This window comes from Bos grunniens, chromosome X (genome assembly GCF_055505025.1).
Source record: "Bos grunniens cultivar Pamir isolate PY7600 chromosome X, Bosgru_T2T1.0, whole genome shotgun sequence".
In the NCBI taxonomy this organism is placed as follows: domain Eukaryota; kingdom Metazoa; phylum Chordata; class Mammalia; order Artiodactyla; family Bovidae; genus Bos; species Bos grunniens.
This window is the reverse complement of record NC_141194.1, coordinates 128,089,094-128,111,134: the sequence shown is the minus strand read 5'-3', so window position 1 is coordinate 128,111,134 and position 22,041 is coordinate 128,089,094. Positions and strand designations below refer to the sequence as shown.

Here is a 22,041-nt window from a genome sequence, read left to right as displayed (position 1 = left end):
GAAAGCTATAAAATACCTATGGAAGTTAATAATAAGTTACTATGGAAGTTAACGATAGCATTTTACTTTGTTACACTGTAGCAGACATTTCTGCCTGTGGTAAATGTACTGAAGTCAGCCAGACCTGGGTCTTTGTCAACATAGCGGATCCATAAACTCCCAAATTCTACCTTTGCCTATACATGTCTGCTGCTGCTGCTAAGTCACTTGAGTCGTGTCTGACTCTGTGCGACCCCATAGACGGCAGCCCACCAGACTCCCCCATCCCCGGGATTCTCCAGGCAAGAACACTGGAGTGGGTTGCCATTTCCTTCTCCAATGCAGGAAAGTGAAAGTGAAAAGTCTATAGACTTACAAATGTGTTTTATGTTGGGGGTGGGGCCAGTGGTGTGGAGATAGGGAAGGTACAACTGGGCAAAAAGCGTTCTGCTGTGTGAATGATAATAGTCTAAGAGATTTATGTGAAAACAAAAGTACTGTTTGAAGAGGCAACCTTTTAAATGGGACCTGAGAGAGTAAATGTTCAAGGGAGTGTTAGGAGCAGGGAGGTAGAAATAAACTGTAATATGGACACTGGATTTAGAGCTGTTGAGTTTCTATAAAGTCGTGTATACAAAAGAGTAAGGTTTTTCTGTTTGAGTAGCTTTAAAATTGGAGCTATTAAAGTCATATATAGCCATAAGAAGAAATGAAGTGCTGATTCATACTAACTGGATGAAGCCAGCTTACTACACTATGATCATCATAGTGTAGGATTCTGTTTATATGAAATGTCCAGAAGAGGCAAATTCATAGAGACGGAATGCAGATTAGTGGGTGCCAGGAGCTGTGGGGGGCGGGGGCGGGTAAGAAATAACTGGCATGGAGTTTCTTTTGGGGGTGATGAAAATGTGTGAAATTAAATAGTAGTGATGGTTATACAACTTTGTGACTATACTAAAAACCACAAATTATATACTTCAAAGGGTGAATTTTATGTTATGTGAACTTTACCTCAGTTTAAAAAAATGTAGTCATTGTGCAACATGAAAATATACAGATGTATAAAGCAAAATGCTAAAATCCCCCTTTTTCCACCAGCCTATTCCCCTGTACTTGATGTGTATTCTGCCAAATGCTTATGTTAAGATATAACCTAGCATAAATAGTCTTATGCTGTACTTCCAGTTCTGCACCTTGTCTTTTTCACTTGAACAACACTAGAAAGTGTCAGCACAACGAGATTTCTCACATTCTGTTTAGCAGCGCCATGGCATTGGAGTGTATGGATGAACTGCAGTTCTGTCCAGTCTCATGTACATCTTCATGTTCTTAAGTAATTTCTTAGGCTATATTTCAGAAGTGGAACTTCTAAGTAAAGGGTATGTACATTTAAAATTTTGATTAAAAAAATCACCATCCAAAAAATTAGTACCAATTTAAAAGTCCACCTGTAGGGACTAAGCTTCCCTGCTCTGCTACTCCAAAGGAGTGCTTTTTAATGAAAAAGAGGTGTGGAGCCTTTAAAAAAAACATACATGCTCTATAGAGAATTCTGTGGAGTTTTGATTTTGCTGTAAAGACCAAATAGACTATATCTCAAAGTGGAATATGAATTATCTTTGAGAAACTGGACATTATATTTCATTTGTGAAAAGATTAAGTCAAAAGGCTTTGTTTCGTATGTACTATCAACAGTTTTGTATGTATTATTATTTGTATTAATTATTGGTGAATCATTTGCCTTCATTCTGCTTTCTGAAAAGTAACAGCTTGCTCATAGCTGTTCATTGTTGCCAGATGGATTTACTGTGTGTCCAGGGTCAGATGTGACTCAGTTCAGTGTACTTGAAGGGGTTGTGTACTGTTTTATTGAAGAATTCCTATGACCTTTTTCTGTTGAGATGGTTCCTACTCCCCAAACACTGTCTAACAACTGGTCAATTATGTAAAAAATAAGGTAGAATCACTTGACCTTTTCAACTAGTTGGTTTGTCCTTGTATGAATAAAATCTAAGACTAACTAGGAAAAATGACTTGATATACATATCATGCTTTTAGCTTATCTGCTAGAATTTTTTTTCATTTGAGAATTTCAAGCACCAGTTACCTGCATGTCTGAATATAAAATAAGAAATAAGAGTAAAAATAACATGAATAGGGCCCTCCCTGGTAGCTCAGTGGTAGAGAATCCACTTGTGAATTCAGGAGACACGGGTTTGATCCCTGGTCCGGAAAGATCCCACATGCCATGGAGCAACCAAGCTCATAAGCCACAACTATTGAGCTTGTGCTCTAGAGCCCGGAAGCCACAACTACTGAGCCCAGGTGCTGCAACTACTGAAGTCCAAGTGCTCTAGAGCCTGTGCTTCAACAAGAGAAACCACAGAATGAGAAGCCTGTACAGTGCAACTAGAGAGGAGCCCCTGCTCGCCACAACTAGAGACAGGCCTGAGCAGCAAGGAAGACCCAGCACAGCCATAAGTAAATAAATAAATTAGGGGAAAAAATAGCGTGAATATTTGGTTATCAAGAAAGTTTCTAAAGAATAAATTGAATTTACTCAAGAATGAATTGATGCCATTCAGTCAGTTCAGTTCAGTCACTCAGTCATGTCCAACTCTTTGCGACCCCATGGACTACAGCACACCAGGCCTTCCTGTCCATCACCAACTCCTGGAGTGTACTCAAACTCATGTCCATTGAGTTGGTGATGCCATCCAACCATCTCATCCTCTGTCGTCCCCTTCTCTTCCTGCCTTCAATCTTTCCCAGCATCAGGGTCTTTTCAAATGAGTCAGTTCTTTGTATCAGGTGGCCAAAGTATTGGAGTTTCAGCTTCAGCATCAGTCCTTCCAATGACTATTCAGGACTGATTTCCTTTGGGATGGACTGGTTGGATCTCCTTGCAGTCCAAAGGACTCCCAAGAGTCTTCTCCAACACCACATTTCAAAAGCATCAATTCTTCAGCACTCAGCTTTCTTTATAGTCCAGCTCTCACATCTATACATGACTACTGGAAAAACCATAGCTTGACTAGATGTACCTTAGTTGGCAAAGTAATGTCTCTGCTTTTTAATATGCTGTCTAGGTTGGTCATAGCTTTTCTTCCAAGAAGCAAGCGTCTTTTAATTTCATGGCTGCAGTTACCATCTGCAGTGATTTTGGAGACCCCCAAAATAAAGTCTCTCACTATTTCCATTGCTTCCCCATCTATTTGCCATGAAGTGATGGGACTGGATACCATGATCTTAGTTTTCTGAATGTTGAGTTTTAAGCTAACTTTTTCACTCTCCTCTTTGACTTTCATCAAGAGGCTCTTTAGTTCTTTGCTTTCTGCCATAAGGGTGGTGTCATCTGCATATCTGAGGTTATTGATATTTCTCCTGGCAATCTTGATTCCAGCTTGTGCTTCGTCCAGCCCAGCGTTTCTCATGATGTACTCTGCTGCTAAGTCGCTTCAGTCATGTCCGACTCTGGGCGACCCCATAGATGGTAGCCCACCAGGCTCCCCTGTCCCTGGGATTCTCCAGGCAAGGACACTGGAGTGGGTTGCCATTTCCTTCTCCAATGCATGAAAGTGAAAAGTGAAAGTGAAGTCGCTCAGTTGTGTCCGACTCTTCGAGACCCCATGGACTGCAGCCCACCAGGCTCCTCCACCCATGGGATTTTCCAGGCAAGAGTACTGGAGTGGGGTGCCATTGCCTTCTCTGCATATAAGTTAAATAAGCAGGGTGACAATATACAGCCTTGATATACTCCTTTCCTGATTTGGAACCAGGACTTGATGCCATTAGTTTAACATTTTGTGCAAATTGGGTATTTATGACTTTAGCCAATTATTTTACTTAAATAGATTTAAGTCAGATGTATAATATTACAAATAGCTTTTCTTTTTTCTTTTTTTTTTACAAAAAATTCTTTTGAATATTTTACCAATAACTTGACCTTTGGTTATGTTTCCTCCCCTTTTTTTCATATGCTTATGAAATAATTAAGTCTTTAAGGAGTAGCCACAAACAGGATAACTACACTAGAGAGTTCATTTTTGTAACTTGAAACTTTAGTAATAATGAAGACTGGTATTATTTTCATTTCAGAGTTTAGCCAGACAACTTAACAGAAAGGCTTATTTTCAAATGTTCCTGATCCTTAAGCCCAATAGGCTTATGTTCTATATTTAGTATTGATTTAGTATTACCAGGAAGCAGTAATTCTTCGGACCCTGGTCTCATGTTCTCTGTTAGAGAGCAAGCATAGAAGATAAGCAGTGTCTGAAAGTTTGCAGATCAAAGAGCTGAAATTTTGGCATTATCCTCAAACACAATAGTCTTCTCAGACCTCCCTTGGAAGAATGGTTCTTAAGTGATTCACCTTATCCCATGTGTCCAAGCAGCCTAGGGCAGGAATCCAGTATGCTGGGGGTGGAGATGAGGGTGGGGGCCAAGGGGCAGGGAAAGGGGTTAAAGAAAACATATGTTGCTTAGGAAAAAGGCTTGACAGGTTTTCTTTTTCCCTGGGAAAGAGGCAAGGTAGGAAAGGATTTAGGCTGCCTTTACTGCATTTAATAACCAGAGTCACTCCATTTCATGAAACTTGGAAATGCAGCCAACTGTTTGTAGGCCATTTCCTAGAAAGGTGGTTGACATAAAACTTTAAAACGTTCCTATCTTTATTCTTTTTTTCCTTTGATGCCCTCCTGGAAACTATTTCCATGATCTATACCACTCTTTCAAGACTACTCCTTTCCTGACTCTTCCCCCTACCTTGATCTAAATGTTCCATGGTGTCCTGGTCTTTGCCCTCTTGTATTGTTCTTACTTGTCACCACAATCAACTGATCAAACTGTCACCTGTGTGACCGCAGGTGATTAGTTCCAGTCCCTATCGGCAGTCTGCTCCATTCACTGAAGCTGCGTCTCAAATGGGACACTATGCTATTCTTCTGGACATTTTTACCCAATGTGTTGGCTACTCAAGCATGAGTGTCACATCAAATTGTCCTGACCTGAATTTTATCTGCCTGTTAATGATACCATCAATCATAGTGATAAAATTGATCTGCTTTGATTTCCACATATACTTCTTTAGAATCTCATTCTGTCTTTTGGATCTATTTTTACCACTGATAAACTAATTTGGATTCTACTGGGTTTTGTTTGTTTGTATGTTTTTCTTTTGAACTTTTGGCCAAGATTCCTAACTTGTACTCTGTGCCCATGTTCACCAGACTCTTAGTTCCTTCATTTTATTTGGTCTTGCTTCCTTAAATACTCAGTTTGGATAAGATGGTTAATGAGCTCCATTACCCCTTGACACCACTGGCCTCAGCTTCCCACTTCTCGTAATTCTCTTCCACTGTTTGCTTCTCCTCTGCCTAGAGTTTACCGTACTCTTACTTTGGTGGAAGATGACCTGCTAGAGGAAATCCCAATGCAGACTGATGCCCCATAAATACTGGTGTTTGGTCTCAGATTCTCCATATCAGTCTGCAGTCCTTTGTACTTACAGATGGCCTCCGGATTTCGGTGGCCTTGATGAGGTTGCTGACTCTCCACTTCCATTATCTCTCATCTTTTAAATGCAGTTGAAACTAGTACTCTGTGCATAGAGCTGTGAGAATTAGAGGAGAGAACACAGACTGAAGATCTCCATCCCCTAATACACTGTCCCTTGTTCCTGTGCTTCCTTCTAGTTTTACTTTACCTTCTCTTTTCATATAATTTTCTTGAAAGTCAAGTCTTCACTTGATATTTCCACTTCAATATTTTTATTATACACTCTTTAGCTCACTGTATGCACTTCTGTCTACATCTCTCCATTTCTCTCAACTACACTAAAACCACTCGGGCACAGTTCACCAGTGACTGTTGCTAAAGCCAATTTGCGCTTTTGAGTTCCTGTTTTACTTGACTTCCTTGACTCTATTTAGTGTCCATATAGTCCACGCTCCATCACACGGTTCTCTGCCAATCTGCTTTTGCAGATGACCCAAAGAGAAGAGTAACCCACTAGATGACAAGACCGAAACTGAAAAGTCCTTCTGTTGGTTGGGACTGTGCATGGACTGTCTACCTAGCCCCTCCCCAATAGCAGAGGTTTAATAGGTGCCTGTGCAAAATCACCATCTGGTTTCCTTTCCTTGGCAGAGGACCTACAAAGACAGAGTGGAGGGAACCGTAGGTACCTGAGAGGTAAAATGGTGGAAAGGAAAGTTGAGAGAAGGAAGATGTTGAGGCCAGTGCTGTCATGAGGTAATGAATTTGATTAGCCACCTTGCTTGGGAAAATGCCACATAATAAAGATAACTCAAAGCTTGAGGCACATCAGAAAGCAAAGTCATTTAATGTACACCGATGCTGAGTCACTCAGTTGTGTCCGACTCTTTGTGATCCCATGGGCTGAAGCCCACCAGGCTCCTCTGTCCATGGGATTTTTCCAGGCAAGACTATACTAGAGTGGGTTATCATTTCCTCCTCCAATGTACATAGATACACATATATAAATCTTGCTTAGGAGAAAAATAAAAGTTAAGGTATGTGCCTATTTATGAAACCTATGAAAATCATCAGAGGTATGATGGTAAGACCAAAATCTGGGAAACTGTCAAAATTCTAAGCCCATTATGAGATAGAGTCAGGCAGCAGACACCTGAAAAAGAGCCACACAAGAGCAGAGTGAAGTGGATAAATTAGGAACTTTATGGTCTGAAAGTCCTGGATTTGAGTCCTAGCTTTGTGTCCAGTAAGTGGTAAACTCTGAGCAAGGTACCTTCCTCCTCTCAGTCTCAGCCCCTACACCTCTGTCAAAATAGTATCCATGTTATATGTAATATATATCCCTTAAACCACTGGGTTGTCATAAAAAGCAAATAAGATGAAGTGATTTTAAGTGAAATTAGCTGGTTCATGGTACAGGAAAGTAATAAGTATTTCCTTTTCCACATGGTGATCCTTCAGATATAAAAGTGAAGCTATCCTGTTACTTTTTAAAGTTTTTAAAAGATATTTTCACTATTCACAGATGACTTGATGCTCATATGACAAAATTAGAAAAATGCAGATAATTTTTTAAGTTTAAAAAATTTTTTTAAATTGAAGGATAATTGCTTTACAGAATTTTGTGGTTTTCTGTTCAGTACATCAACAAGAATCAGCCATAGGTACACCCATGTCCCCTCCCTCCCAAACCTCCCTTCTATCTCCCTCCCCATCCCACCCTTCAGCCTGTCACAGAGCCCCTGTTTGAGGTCCCTGAATCATACAGCAAATTCCCATTGGCTATCTATTTTACATATGGTATTGTAAATTTCCATATTATGTTCTCCATACATCTCCCCTTCTCCCTCCTCCCCTCCCGCCATGTCCATAGGTGTGTACTCTATGTCTATTTCTCCATTGCTGCCCTGAAAATAAATTAATCAGTGCCATCTTTTTAGATTCCATATATATGTGTCAGTATACGATATTTATATTTCTCTTTCTGACTTACTTCACTCTGTATATTAGGCTGTAGGTTCATCCACCTCATTAGAACTAATTCAAATGTGTTCCTTTTTATGGCTGAGTAATAATATTCCATTGTACATATGTACCACAACTTCTTTTTCCATTCATCTGTCAGTGGACATCTAGGTTGCTTCCATGTTCTAGCTGTTGCAAATAGTGCTGCAGCGAACATTGGGGTACATGTGTCTTTTTCAATTTTGGTTTCCTCAGGGTATATGCCTAGGAGTGGGATTGCTGGGTCATACGGTGGTTTTATGCCTAGTCTTTTAAGGAATCTCCATACCGTCTTTCATAGTGGCTGTATCAGTTTACATTCCAGTTTACCAGTTTACATCCATTAGTTTACCAGCAATGCAAGAGGGTTCCCTTTTCTCCACACCCTCTCCAGCATTTATTGTTTGTAGACTTTTTGATGATGGCCATTCTGACCGGTGTGAGGCATATCTCCTTGTAGTTTTGATTTGCGTTTCTCTAATAATGAGTGATGCTGAGCATCTTTTCATGTGCCTGCTAGCCATCTGTATGTCTTCTTTGGAGAAATGTCTCTTCAGGTCCCTTTCCCACTTTTTAATTGGGTTGTTTGCTTTTCTGGTATTGAGTTGTATGAGCTGCTTGTATATTTTGGAAATTATTTGTCAGTTGTTTCCTTTACGAGTATTTTCTCCCATTCTGACGGTTGTCTTTTCACTTTATTTGTAGTTTCCTTTGCTGTGCAAAAGCTTTTAAGTTTAATTAGGTCCCACTTGTTTATTTTTGTTATTATTTCCATTACTCTAGGAGGTGGGTCATAGAAGATCTTGCTTTGATTTATGTCATTGAGTGTTCTGCCTATGTTTTCCTCTAAGAGTTTTGTAGTTTCTGGTCTTACATTTAGGTCTTTAGTCCATTTTGAGTTTATCTTTGTGTATGGCATTAGGTAGTGTTCTAATTTCATTCTTTTGCACGTAGCTGTCCAGTTTTCCCAGCACCACTTATTGAAGAGGCTATCTTTGCCCCATCATATATTTGTGCCTCTTTTGTCAAAAATAAGGTACCCACAGGTGCATGGGTTTATCTCTGGGTTCTCTATCTTGTTCCATTGGTCTGTATTTCTGTTTTGTGCCAGGACCATACTGTCTTGATGACTATAGCTTTGTAGTATAGTCTGAAGTCAGGAAGGTTGATTCCTCCAGCTCCATTCTTCTTTCTCAAGGCTGCTTTGGCTATTTGGAGTCTTGTGTTTCCATATGAATTGTGAAATTTATTGTTCTAGTTCTGTGAAAAATGTCATTGATAATTTGATAGGGATCACATTGAATCTGTAGATTGCATTTGGTAGTATAGTCATAGAAAATACAGATAAATTTTAAAAAATTTACTCCATCATCTCAGTCATGGCACCAAAAAAAAAAGAAAAAAATAATTTAATCCATCATATTCCTGTTGACCATAGGTCACCATTATATTTTTTTGTAAAATCTTCAGGGTTTCTATGCATATATGTAATTATATAAAATGGGCTCATGTTATAACTATCGATTTGTATTCTGCTTTTTTTCAATTAAAAATTGAAAGTGTCTTCACAGCTCAGTAAATATACTCTATCATTTTTGTTGGTTGCATGATAGTACATTTTGTGGTTGTATCACAGTTTATTTAACCATTTCCCTATCATCATACAGTTAAGTTGGTTGCAGGTTAGGTTGCCATTATTTTGCGAGTGCAAAGAGGGCTGATCTAATCATGAAGAGACAACAGGGAACTCTAGATTGAAGAATATTCTACAGAACAACTGGCCTGTACTGTTCAGAAAAATCAACGTCTTGAAAAACAAAGGCAGAGGAACTGTTTCAAGTTAAAAGTGACCAAAGAGACATGACAAGTAAAAGCAATGTGCAATCCTGAGTTGGATCCTGGTTCAGAAAAAGAATTCTCGCTATGAAGGACATTTGGGGGACTGTGAACTAAATGTAAATATGGATTGAATATTAGATGATATTGTCTCAATGTTAATTTTCTGATTGTGATTATTATTGTTATATAAGAGAATATCCTTGTTCTTAGAAAATACATACTGAGCTGTTTAGGAGTAAAGGTGTGTCATGTCTGCATTTTAACTGGTTCAAAAAGTAATCCATGTGTGTGTATGTATAAAAAGACATAAAACAAATAGAGCAAAATGTCACAGGTTGGTAAGTCTTGGTAAAGGATGTACGGGAGTTCTTTGTACTATTCTTTTTTTTTTTTTTTTTTTTTGTACTATTCTTGTAACTTATCTGTAATTTTGAAATTATTATTTATTTTTAAAGTTAAACATACCAGCAGAAACAGCAGTTCTTGTTAAGGGAGCCTGAAGAAGGCTGGATCTCAGGAAATATGAGTAAGCCTTGGTGAGTCATCAGGATGTTTCACTAAGGAACCACATCTGGAGGAAAGGGTATAAACTATATTTGGATCAGGTGGCCTAGAGAGGACTCTCTCCTTTCCCATTTAGGAATCAGGGAATCAAGAATCAGAGGATTCTCTACCTTTTCTACTGACATACACTCAAAATAGAGGAAACTGGTCTTTTGAGCTGTTTTGACCCGTCACCTGCCACTGTTTTGCTTTGTATTTCATGTCTTCATCTTAGATTCCTTTTTCATTTTATTAAAGTAACATTTCTTTTTTTCTTATAGGATACATGAGTAAAAAATATTTAAAAATAATGCTGAGATGAACATTCTTAAACATATAGCTTTCTTCCCTGTCTGATTATCTCCTTAAGGTAAATTTCTAAACAGAAACTCCCAAGTCAAAGTTCTGTGCACATTTTTTAAAGTCCGTTAATTCACATAACTTAAGTGCCCTGCAGAAAATTTTTATTGTGAACACAGTAGCCAGATACAACAATTACTAATTTCCAATCTTGTTTCATATACACCCCTACCTATTCCTCTCCCACACACCATGGTTTATTTTGAATCAAATCCCATTATTTTATATATATATATATATATATATATATAGCATGAAGACTTTAAAAAATATAATCACAATAATATTATTGAACCCCTCCAGTGTTTAAATTTCTCCAATGGTAAGTGCTATTTAAGTGTTTGCTATTATCTGAATTTCCCCAGATTTGAGGAGGAAGAAGCAAACACAAGTTCTTGGGGTTTTGTTTGAAATCATCTTAAAGGTCAAAATTCACTTACATATGTAAGTACCCCTATATTATGTGTTATATAGGTATATGTTACAGGCAATTCTGGTAGATATATAAAATCAAGTGCTTATTCATCTAGTTTAATGCCAATTTAAACTCCCCAAAGATACTTAAGAATATTAGGAGGTACAATTAAAATAATAGAGGCAAAATACAATTGCTAAATAATTATTACAAACGTCTGTCAGATACTATACCTTTAAAAGTTCACACACAAAGTTGAGTGGAAACATTTCTATATGTTCACGAAAATTACAGAATCTTACCTGGATTCAGCCAAACATTAAATTATTTTGCAATAGCTACTGGTGAAAATGAGTTATTTAAAAAGCAGCTGCTTCTAGTAAATGGTGGAAATTAGGCATAGTCTTAATTATATAGTAACAAAGTCATTTTTAGCATTATTTTTAGTTATACTGATAATATTCCTTCAAACTAGTTTCCTATATTAGGAAGGTGTTTCCAAGGAAAATCCCATGATACTTCATTTCCACTGGTAGCTATTTTGTGTAGCCTATGGCTCTGAGCTGGCAGTGCACAGCCAGGCCCCTTACTAGCTATGCCCCCATCCCACATTAGCTCCAAGTGTACCTTCCACAGGGACCTCTGGTTTCTTGCGCTTGACTGATAGGAGCTTGAGAGGGTCCACTCCCCATCTTCCCAGGTAGCCAGGGATACCAGAATACAAAATCTTGTCATCCGGGCTTGAAGGCAGGACTCCTGCAGGAGATTAGTCCGGGGCTCTGTATCCTTGCCCACAACTCTCACTCTCCTGTTTCTATTCCTCCCTCAGATAATGGAAATAACGTATCAGTCTGAGGAATTTATGCTTTTTGTTTTAGAAATATTGTTTCAGTTGGAAGTCCACTGATAGTGATTTTTGAGCAAATGTGTTCATTTCAAGGGCATTGACGCCACCTGCTAAACTGAGGGTTACAAATGGAGCCAAAAGAATGGGGCCTTTGTTGGAAAATAGAATATTGAAAGCAATTCTGAAAAGAGTCTAAAACAACCACAACTAGATTTCTTTTTTTTTAATATATATTTATTTTAATTGGAAGCTAATTACTTTACAATATTGTATTGGTTTTGCCATACATAGATATCTCATCCATTTTACTCAGTCCTATTTTGTTTTCCACTTGGAGTAGTCATCTACTTTTTAAAAAATTAATTAATTTATTTTAATTTGAGGCTACTTACAGTATTGTGATGGTTTTTGCCATACATCAACATGAATCACCCACAGGTATACATGTGTTCCCCCCATAGTCATCTGCTTTTGTGAACTCATCTCCCTCTACACTAAAATAGTCCTGGAAATTGTGAATCTTTGGTACACTGGAACAGTCTGTCAGTTTTATGCACCTGGGATCAGTATCCGCTTACACGGAGAAGCCTGCTTCCTTTCTCATGAGGCTCTGAGACTGTTCTTTGGCATTCCTTCCAGAAGACCCACTCTGCTTTCTACAGTGATGGAAATGTTCTGTGTCCACACTAATACAGTAGCCACTAGCTGCAAATGGCTATTGAGCATTTGAAATGTGGCTAAATATATATGAAGTCTAGAACAATGGTACCGATAAACCTATTTGCAATGTAGGATTCTTTACCAACTGAGCTATCAGGGGAGCCCGAATAGAGGCACAGACACAGAGAACAGACGTGGGGAAGGAGCGGGTGGAATGAATTGAGAGTAGCTTAGACGAATGTACACTACATGTGTTAAATAGATAGCTAGAAGGAGCCTGCTGTATGACACAGGGAGCTTAGCCTGATGCTCTGTGATGACCTAGAGGGAACTGATTGGGGGAGGCGGGTGTTGTGTTATTCACTCAGTTGTGTCTGACTTTTCGATCCCATGGACTGTAGCCCGCCAGGCTCCTCTGTCCATGGAATTCTCCAGGCAAGAATACTGGAGTGGGTTGCCATTGCCTTCTCCAGGGGATCTTTCCAACCCAGGGATCGAACCTGGGTCTCCTGCATTGCAGGCAGATTCTTTACCGTCTGAGCCACCAGGAGGGAGGTCTAAGAGGGATGGGACATACATATACATGTGGCTGATTCATTTGGTACAGCAGAAACCAACACAACAGTGTAAAGCAATTATACTCCAATTTAAAACTTTTTTAAAGAAATGTGGCTAAGTAAGACTGAGGAACCAATTTTTAAATTTGATTTTATTAGTGGCTGCTCTCTTAAACAGCACAGCTCTATCTTATTTATAGCAGGGCCCTTTAAGTAAGCATGAAGGGAGAGCAGAGACTACTGTGCTGAATGATGGAATGATTGCATTTAAATAACCAAAAGTATCAGAATGGAGGAAAATGGAATGTCTGATTAGAGACTAGTACACAAGGGAATGAACCTACTTGTAACTTTTTATCATACTTAGTGTATGATAACCCTGAGGCAAGAACATACCAACAGAGAAGGCCTTGATAAATCTTCAGTGTTACGATCTGTCCTGTACAATGTGTTCTATATAATCACTTTCAAACAACAGAGGTATTTTAAACTCAGCAATAAAATATTTTTTAGGTCAATTTCTTATCTGTCTCCCTGTTACTGCCCAGCTTGAAAAGACACACAATTTCCTATAGTATATTTGACCTGTACAAAATTAACCTAAAGTAACCTGAGCTTCTTTGACTTACAACTTTCCCTACAATGGGATCCTGAACTATATAAGACAGTTCACTGTTGAACTCATGAAAAATTATGAAGCATATCTATTATACCTAATAATTTCTAACACACACCCCTCAATCCTTTTGTTTGTGATACCACACTGTGGGTCAGGAGATCAAGGAGTAAGCCTTTGGTGCTAGCAGACATCTAAGAAGGTGTTAAAGATAGTTTGGTGTAAAATACCCTGTCTGTTTTTAATATTCTGAATTTTGAACCTGATCCTGGAAAAGAGCACCATCAGAAAGAGATGTCATGTTAGCATACAGATACCTGAGAACGTCAAGTAGCCACAGCTTTAACTGTATTAATAACCAGAGTAACAGTGCTTTCTGAAAACCAAAACAGAAGGTAACATAACCTTAGAGATTTTAGCCTCTCTAGAAGCAAGGAACCCTTTCTGTCTCATTTGCTGATTTTTACAAATTTCTATAGCAAAAACACTCAAATGTAGCACAGAAGCATGAAAGGTAGACCTTTTAAGAGTACACATTTATATTGGGTGAGGCAACAACTCTGTGTTCATGTAGAAATTAATTCTTTTATTGCCTCACCTTGAGAACAAACTGTATACTCAGTATATAGCTCTTTTTTATTTTTGTGAGCTACTAATTCTATTTTATGTAAGGTTCTCTTTTCAAAAAATAATATAACATACCTCAAAATGTACATATATCAGTATTTAAATGTACAAACTTAAGTATACATATACATACCCAGGTGGCTCAGTGGTAAAGAATCTGCCTGCCAGTGTAGGAGACACAGGAGATGCAGGTTCGATCCCTGGGTCAGGAAGATCCCCTGGAGGAGGGCATGGCAACCCACTTTAGTATTCTTGCCTGGAAAATTGCATGGACAGAGGAGCCTGGTGGGCTACAGTCCATAGGGTCTCAAAGAGTCAGACATGACTCAGCAACTGAGCACACACACAGCACACATACTAAATACTGATAGATGGCATTACATTTTAAACCTTAGTTTTTAAAATATAATTACTCTTGGGATTTACTTGGCAGTCCAGTGGCTAGGACTCTATGATTTGACTGCTGAGGGCCGGAGTACCATCCCGGGTCCAGAACTAAGATCCTGCCAGTTGGCAGTGAGGCATGAATGAATGAATGAATCTCTAAAAGCTTATTATAAGACATTTGGTTTTTACCATCATGAATTAAAAGTTATAACCTAAAGGAACCAGGGCTTTTTGGGGAAATGGCTGATTCCAAGGCTAGGGCTCGGAAAGCACAAGAGGAGCATAGAAAATCATGCAGTGCCAGAAATTAGTGCTCAGGACTTGCCTGGCAGTCAAGTGGTTAAGACTCCATGCTCCCAAGACAGAGGGCACCAGTTGATCCCTTGTCTGGGAACTAGGATGCTGCGTGGAACAGCCAAAAAAATAAAGACACGGTGCTCAAAGGATGGTGGGGAAACATCAAGATATAGGAGCCAACATAGAGGGCCTCCCAATGGCCAAATCTTGGGCAATTTGGGTAACAAAGTCATGCTACTAGTGGATCATTATGTATAAGATAAAATTGGAGTCTCTGAGTCTATGATGATATAAATAACTTAATAAATAATGAATAGGGAGAAAGGAAAGCTCTTCATTGTAATAGAATTCAAGCTAATAAACTAAAAAGGAATTATGTTAATAGGAAAAATCAACATTTGATAAACATCCCAGTGATTCTTTCCGGCAAGAATGCTAAAATTGGTGAAAGTTTGATGAGAAACAATATTTTTTACATAGTCTTAAAGTACCATTCCTCATAATCTTTATTAGTTACAAAGGGGAAAATAGTGTCTTTATAGTGAAGAAACCTAGCAGACACTGCCTTAACTAAGTAATCCAAGTGAACATCCATAATGGGACAGATGGGTAACATGCGCCACCTAAGGTGAAGCGCTGTGAGGAACACAGCATCACAACTGTTGGCTTTCTGACCCAAAGTGGACTGCCTGAAATCTAATGATGTCATACCATTGGACGAACCCAAATCGAGGGACATTGTTCAGAGTAACTCACCAGTGCCCTTCAAAAATGTCAAGACCACAGAGACTGGGGAACTGTTTCAGAATGAAGGAGAGTTCGGGAAATGCAATATGCATTCCTGGAACTAGTCATGGTCCAGGAAGGACATTAATGAGACAATGGGTGAAATTGAAATAAGGGTTCTAGATTAGTTAACACTGTTGTAGCAATGTTAATTTCCTGATTTTGATCATTGCACTAAGTGTGATTGTATTGGATGTTAACATGGGAAGGGTATACTGGGAAGTTTGAGAGAAGGAGCAAGAAGAAATAGGGCAGTAGGAGAATCAGGAAGGCGGTGCTCCAGCAGCCAAAGAAATATAGAGACATTCAAGAACAAAGTGATAAATAGTATCAAATGCAATGTGAAGGACAATTATGTAAGGCCAAAAGGAATGTCCATTGGATTTGGCAAGATAGCAGTCAGTGGTGTTCTTTGTTAAAGTTTTTTTCAGTACAATGGTTGGTGCAGGAGACAGAGGTAATGAAGGTTTGTTGAGAGGAGATGGGAAATGAAAAAGCAGATGGAGCAAGTATGGAGAGACTCATCACCTCTTGGCCTGGAGAAAAGAGGTGAAGAAGCAGTGCAGATGTTGGCGGAAGGAACTGATGGGATTCAGGTCTGATTCCTTCCATCTCTTCATAAGTTAATGGGTTGAATCTGTGTTCTAGAGTGAATCTGATGGAGTTGAAGGAGAATGTGTTCAGAACATTCCTGAGGAGAACAAGAGGGGTAACTGACCAAGCACTTGTAAAGGATTGTGCATGGCTGTTTAGGGCCCGGTTGAGGTTTGAGACCATGAATCTGTAGAGGAATCAATGTCCATGGTTGTGGGATATTCTCCAGCAGCCCTTAACGGCCTAATAGGGTGGGCAAAGCAGGCTGTGGGTTGAACAAGGATGTGGCACTGCCATTGTGGCAGAGCAGAATTAGAAGGGTACAAAGGACCTCTGGCAGTGGTGAGAGAGTGGTGCAGGTGGAATCCAAACTGAAGTGGGAAGTAAAGGTTGTAAGGAGAGCCAAGAACAGAATGCTAGATGATGAAACTGGAGACCTGCCATGAATCTGAAGCACAAATTATGTTAGGCATGGTGGCCAACATGAACTGGAGAGGAAGAAAACCGGTCAGAGATTGGGAGCTGCCTATCAGGAGCATTGGAAAACATCCTCAACCTGGCCTACACCATTATAGGGGGACTATATATTCCAGTTTGCCAAAGACAGTCCCAGTTTATGTGTTACCCTGCATCTTGTCCAATTTAGCATTTGTCCCAGATTTTTCATTTTCCTATCAAGTATTTTTTTTACTAATTAATTTATTTTTTGCTGCGCTGGGTCTTTGTTGCTGCACGTGGGCTTTTTCTCATTGTGGCAAGCAGGGGCTACTCTTTGTTGCACTGTGTGTGGGCTTCTCGTGGTGGCTTCTCTTCTTGTGGAGCACAGGCTCCAGGCACAAGGGCTTCACTAGTTGCAGCTCATGGGCTTAGCTGTACCACGGCATGTGGGATCTTCCCGCACCAGGGATCAAACCCATGTTCCCTGCATTGGCAGGCAGATTCTTAACCACTGGACCAACAGGGAAGTCAAAGTGTAAGTATTAATAGTTGAATCGAGATAAGCCAGGATGGGTCAGTTGCATACCACTTTTTAAATTCCAGCTTCTGCCTTGGCCTTGCCTACTAGCTTGTGAGATGCAATATGCAGAGAACCAAATTCTCACTTTAACACAGTTAAACCTAAGCAACAACCAATGGACAGCCAGTGATAAACCTTCTCCCTTTTCCTCTCAAGGACAGTGTGCTGGGTGTTCACTTGTGTCAGCAAATGCACTCACACTATGAGTTAGAGACAACCGACTCATTCTTATCCTGGGTGGGGGTTGGGAGAGCAGTATTCACTACTCTGCCTCTTGCTGGACATTGGGTGTGCCAGCTGGGTGTGCCCATGCCAAAACCTGCAAGATACATGAAGCCACTAGGCCAGTGGACATAGGAAATTACATATGTACATGTATGTAAAATATATTCAGGAAATAGAGGTAGAAATATGTCCTGCCATAGAACATAATACAGCAAACAGTCTGAATGCTCTTGGTACAATAGTTATTCATTATATGTTGCAAATCTACAACCCTTATATTTTTTAAAACTTGCAGTCCACCCTTTTAGCATGAGTTTAAAAAACTAAAGTACATAACTAATGAAAAATACTGAACTTGTTATTTAAGAAAATTGATCATGAATGTACAATGTGAACAAAACATTTGTTGATAATTATCCACTCGTGGGTGGGGCTCCTCAGTGATATCACTGATCACATGAAAACCAGAAGCTGTATGCATGCCTGCAGAGACAGCATCATCTACCTCAAAGGTTTGTAGTTATTTTAAGAAAATTGTGCCCAAAGAGGATGACTTAAGGAGGTCCAGCTGCAGAGAGGGTAGCTTCATATTGCTCATGAATGACTTTTGTTTAGATCAAATACTTTTCAACATTCATTTACTTTTTGATGTCATGCTTCCTTGTACATGATGAAAAGTGAAACAATAGCTTTTAAGATGTAGCTCTACTAGCAGGAGAACTTCACAGTTAAATGATGTCAGTTTTATACTGATATCATGTGATGATTCAAATTGAAAATCAGTTATATTAGTCAGGGTTCTTAAGAGAAACAGAACTAACAGGATGTGTGTGTGTGGAGAGAGAAAGGGAGAGAGAGAGAGATTTTATGGACTTGGCTCATGTGATTGTGGAGGCCTGGCTGAGTCCAAAATCTGATGGAGAAGGCTAGCAGGCTGGAAACTGGGAAGAGTTGCAGTTCCAGTCTGGCTGGCAGAATTCTTTCTTGCCGGCAGGGGAGGTTAGCCTTTGTTCTATTTAGGACTTGAAATGGAGGTAATCTGGTATACTCAAAATCCAGTGATTTAAATGCTAATCTAATCCAAAAAACACCTGCATAGAAACATCCAGAATAATGTTTGATGAAATATCTGGGCACCACAACCCAGCAAAGTTGGCACATAAAATGAACCATCCCATTAGTTAATTCCAGTAATTGTTCAGTTTCTCATCCAATTCATGGAATCAAAGTAAAACTAATGAGAATTTAATCTGATGGAGAAACATCTGACATTGAGAAGGCTATTGTAAATTCAGTTTTTCAACATTTAGGATACGGATTTTTGCAGTGATTTTTTCCCCCATAGAAATACACAGTACCATGGTAAAAACAAGGTTCTTACTAAACAAAGAAACCTGTGGAGCAGAAATATACTCAGAATTGGCTGTAGTATAGAAATAATTCCTCATTCTGTCCACATAAGTGGATTACAAAATTGTTTCTTGAAAGGCAGGGGTGGGGCAGGGGAATGTTGCGTTATACCCATGCTTTTTTTTACTTCTTTCTGCATGCAGATCTTCTAGTGAAGAATGGTGGCATACCTAGCATATTTGACACCCAGAATGACAAAATTATGTGAGAAAATTATTTTGCCTATCTGACAAAATTATTTTCTGTTAAAATAATGGTATTACTAATTACTACAGAAAAAATAGTAATTAGTAAAAACCATTATTTTCTTGTTTCATCTTTAGTTTTAAAACAATTAAAAATTTAAATGAATACATTTCAATTTAAAATATATTGTCCAAAATCAGCAAAAGATGTCATATATGAACCAGATTTTCACTTACCAAACAAAAGGATTACCTCTTGTAGGTTGTACTCTGTTTGCTGTTAAAAAAATTTTTTTTTCACAAGTAAAAGCTCCAAGTTGTCACCTAAAATGACAAGGTTGAAATAATGATTTGTTTGTCTTTAAAATCACTGGCTTTCACCATTTATTTCAAGTCTCTGTTAAAATACAGGAGTATAGGGGTTGGAGAAAGAAACTGCAAAGCAGAAGCAAGCTGGAAGGGTTCTGAAGAGTTGGAACTTGATTTAGAAACCAACGTGGGCGGCTGAGTCCGCTTGTGTCAGGGGCCAAATATATAACCGAAACTTCTCTGATTTAACTTCCTAGGGCAACAGTGTTTGTTAAAGGAATAAGTAATAAAAATGTGCTGATATGAACGTCAACGTCTATACCCAATGGAAATACACTCATGATCACCAAAAGATAGGTACAAAAAGTTCGTAACTGAGAAAGAGACTGACGCTCCGAGTTCAATGACTTGCCCAGTTTCACAAATCTCCTCCCACCACGTACCTGTCAGTGGCCTTAATGGAGGCCACCAACTATGTGCTAGGCGCTGTGGTGGGTGCTGGAGCTACACAGATGAGCACAGTAGAAATGGAACAACTGTTATTGGCGTGCTCGACCTATTGGAGTGTAGGGAAAGATTTTTCCCCCCAGATTCATATCGGGAATTGTGGCGGCAAAGAATAAAGATCAGTGAAGGCGATAGCTCTCATTTACTGATCGTGCACCGTCTTCAGTGTTGTACACACACACACACATACATTACATATATATGTATGTAATGTAATGTAAAATATAATATATTATATATATATATAGTGTGTGCTCATAGAACACCGTCTACGTACATATCATTATTTCTCAACGATCCAAGTTAATACCCTCATTTTACTGAGACGCAAAAGAGTGGCTCAGTGAGTCTGATTCGCACAGTCAAAGAACAGTTAAGGTTTCCCTTCGGATTTATACCCTGTTCGGGTTGACTCTACGGTTCTAGGTCTCAACTCGTACACCCAGTTAAAGATTTTTGTTAGAATTGGGCCACGATTCAGGGAAATGGAAGCCGCAATGCAGTCCAAGGTCTTGGGAAGGGGACGCTAGGCGAGAGGAACCACGTGGTGACAGAAACCTGAAGAGTCGGTGCCCGATTTAGGGCCACTGGGAGGAAAGGAGGGCGGCGGCAGGTCTGGGAATTTGGGGACCGTCTGGACAGAGACTGAGGGAAAGCAAAAGAGAGGTTGCGGACGACTCTCCACTTCCTTGGGAAGAAAATTCCCACGGCCACCACCGGAGCGTGGAAACCCGCAGGCGCCCACGGAGGCGCGCGGGGAGCGCGCGGACGGCCCTGGGCGGGGCGGGGCGGGGCGGGGCCTGTTGCTCCGGAGCTCTGAGCGGCGGTGGAGAGCGCTCCTGCAGACCTCTTGGCTTTCCCGCGCGGCGCCGCCCACCGCCGCGCCTCCGCCTCCCGCTCGGCCCCGCCACCGGCTTCCTCCTCCCCAGACTGCCTTCAGCCCGCGCGCCAGCCGGCTACGTTATGGCGGCCCGCAGCCCCAGCGTGGTGGTGAGCAACCTGGCTCGCGAGGCCCGTGGCGGCGGCCACCGGCCCCCCCCCGAGCCGCGGGGCCGCAGTGCGGGCTTGGGTCCGGGTGGCCTGGGGTCGCGGGAAGGGGGGAGGCCGCATCTTCCTGGGTTCGGCCGCGTGTCACGCTGGGGCGTTGGGGTGACGGAACGGCGAGGTCGGGGTGGCCGCCTCTGGAGAGCCCCGGGAAGGAGGGCTGCGTGTGGGAGGAGAGGGTGGAAATGGCGTTTTGGTTGACATGTGCCGCTGGCGAGCGTGCTATGGGGAGGGGCCGTGGGCCAGTTCGGGAATGATCTGGCGCGGTGAGGGTGGGGGATTTCTTAGGAGAGGCTCTTCTCTGTAGGTTTGGAGTGTGGGAGTGAGGTCCTCAGGGCAGGTCCGGAGAGGGCCCCGGGCACGGAAACGACCACATGGGAGGCATGCGGGGACTGGTATTTTCACTTAGTTCTGCAAACACTATGATGAATATCTGTGGGAATGCGCATTGCTTCATTGCATCCTCGCGGCAGCCTTGGCAGCCGTAACCATACCTACATGCGTAGAAAATAGTTAACTGATATTAGGTAATTTTCCCACAGCCCAGAGGTAAGCCAGGCCTCGTAATCAGATATGCTTGAATCCCAATCCGTTGCTCTTTGATGTCTCAGGGGACATAAAAAATGCGAATCTGGTCCTGACCTTCAAGGACATTGGTACCATAATCCATCTCTGGTATCCTGTCTCCAACCTCATTGGTTCTTGTTTCTCCAGGAAGCCAAGCTGCTCCCTCCCCTTGCTCTCCCCTTCTGATCATGCTTGCTAAAAGAGCCAACCCTCTCTCAATAGTTAAATGCCTTAGCCTGCATTATTACTATTATTATTATTTTAACAGTTACCTTATTACCTGTTGATTGTCTCTCCCACAAGGGCAGGAATCACAGTGCCTTGCACGTAAGAAATTCTCGATGATTTTCTGTTGGATGAGTAAATTAAATAAACCGTTGAGCCCTAAAAAAGAAAGGATTCTATTTCATATTAGGCCTTGTGACTTAAAGAGCAGTGGTCTTAATGGAGTCTGCCCTGGGATCCTATCGGATCCTTCAGAGAAGGCAATGGCACCCCACTCCAGTACTCTTGCCTGGAAAACCCCATGGAAGGAGGGGCCTGGTAGGCTGCAGTCCATGGGGTCTCTAGGAGTCGGACACGACTAAGCGACTTCACTTTCACTTTTCACTTTCATGCATTGGAGAAGGAAATGGCAACCCACTCCAGTGTTCTTGCCTGGAGAATCCCAGGGACAGGGGAGCCTGGTGGGCTGCCGTCTATGGGGTCGCACAGAGTCGGACACGACTGAAGCGGCTTAGCAACAGTAGCAGCTGGGATCCTATCA

The 22,041-nt window shown here is 40.7% G+C and overlaps 1 protein-coding gene and 1 long non-coding RNA gene across 3 annotated transcripts in view; one reads left to right on the top strand and one right to left on the bottom strand.

Annotated features, from left to right (window-relative positions):
* Window positions 1-11,567, bottom strand: part of LOC147341381 (uncharacterized) — a 71,447-nt gene extending 59,880 nt beyond the window's left edge. The window contains exon 1 of the long non-coding RNA XR_015159618.1: window positions 11,267-11,567. This is a non-coding gene — a long non-coding RNA (uncharacterized LOC147341381). The remainder of the gene's footprint in view (window positions 1-11,266) is intronic.
* An 8,879-nt stretch (window positions 11,568-20,446) lies between these two features.
* The window catches only part of HPRT1 (hypoxanthine phosphoribosyltransferase 1), a 31,378-nt gene continuing 29,783 nt past the window's right edge, over window positions 20,447-22,041 (top strand). For both annotated transcript variants that reach the window (XM_086389244.1, XM_086389241.1), the window contains exon 1: window positions 20,447-20,654. In XM_086389244.1, the coding sequence (XP_086245370.1) occupies window positions 20,628-20,654 (27 nt within the window). In that variant the 5' untranslated portion in view covers window positions 20,447-20,627. The remainder of the gene's footprint in view (window positions 20,655-22,041) is intronic.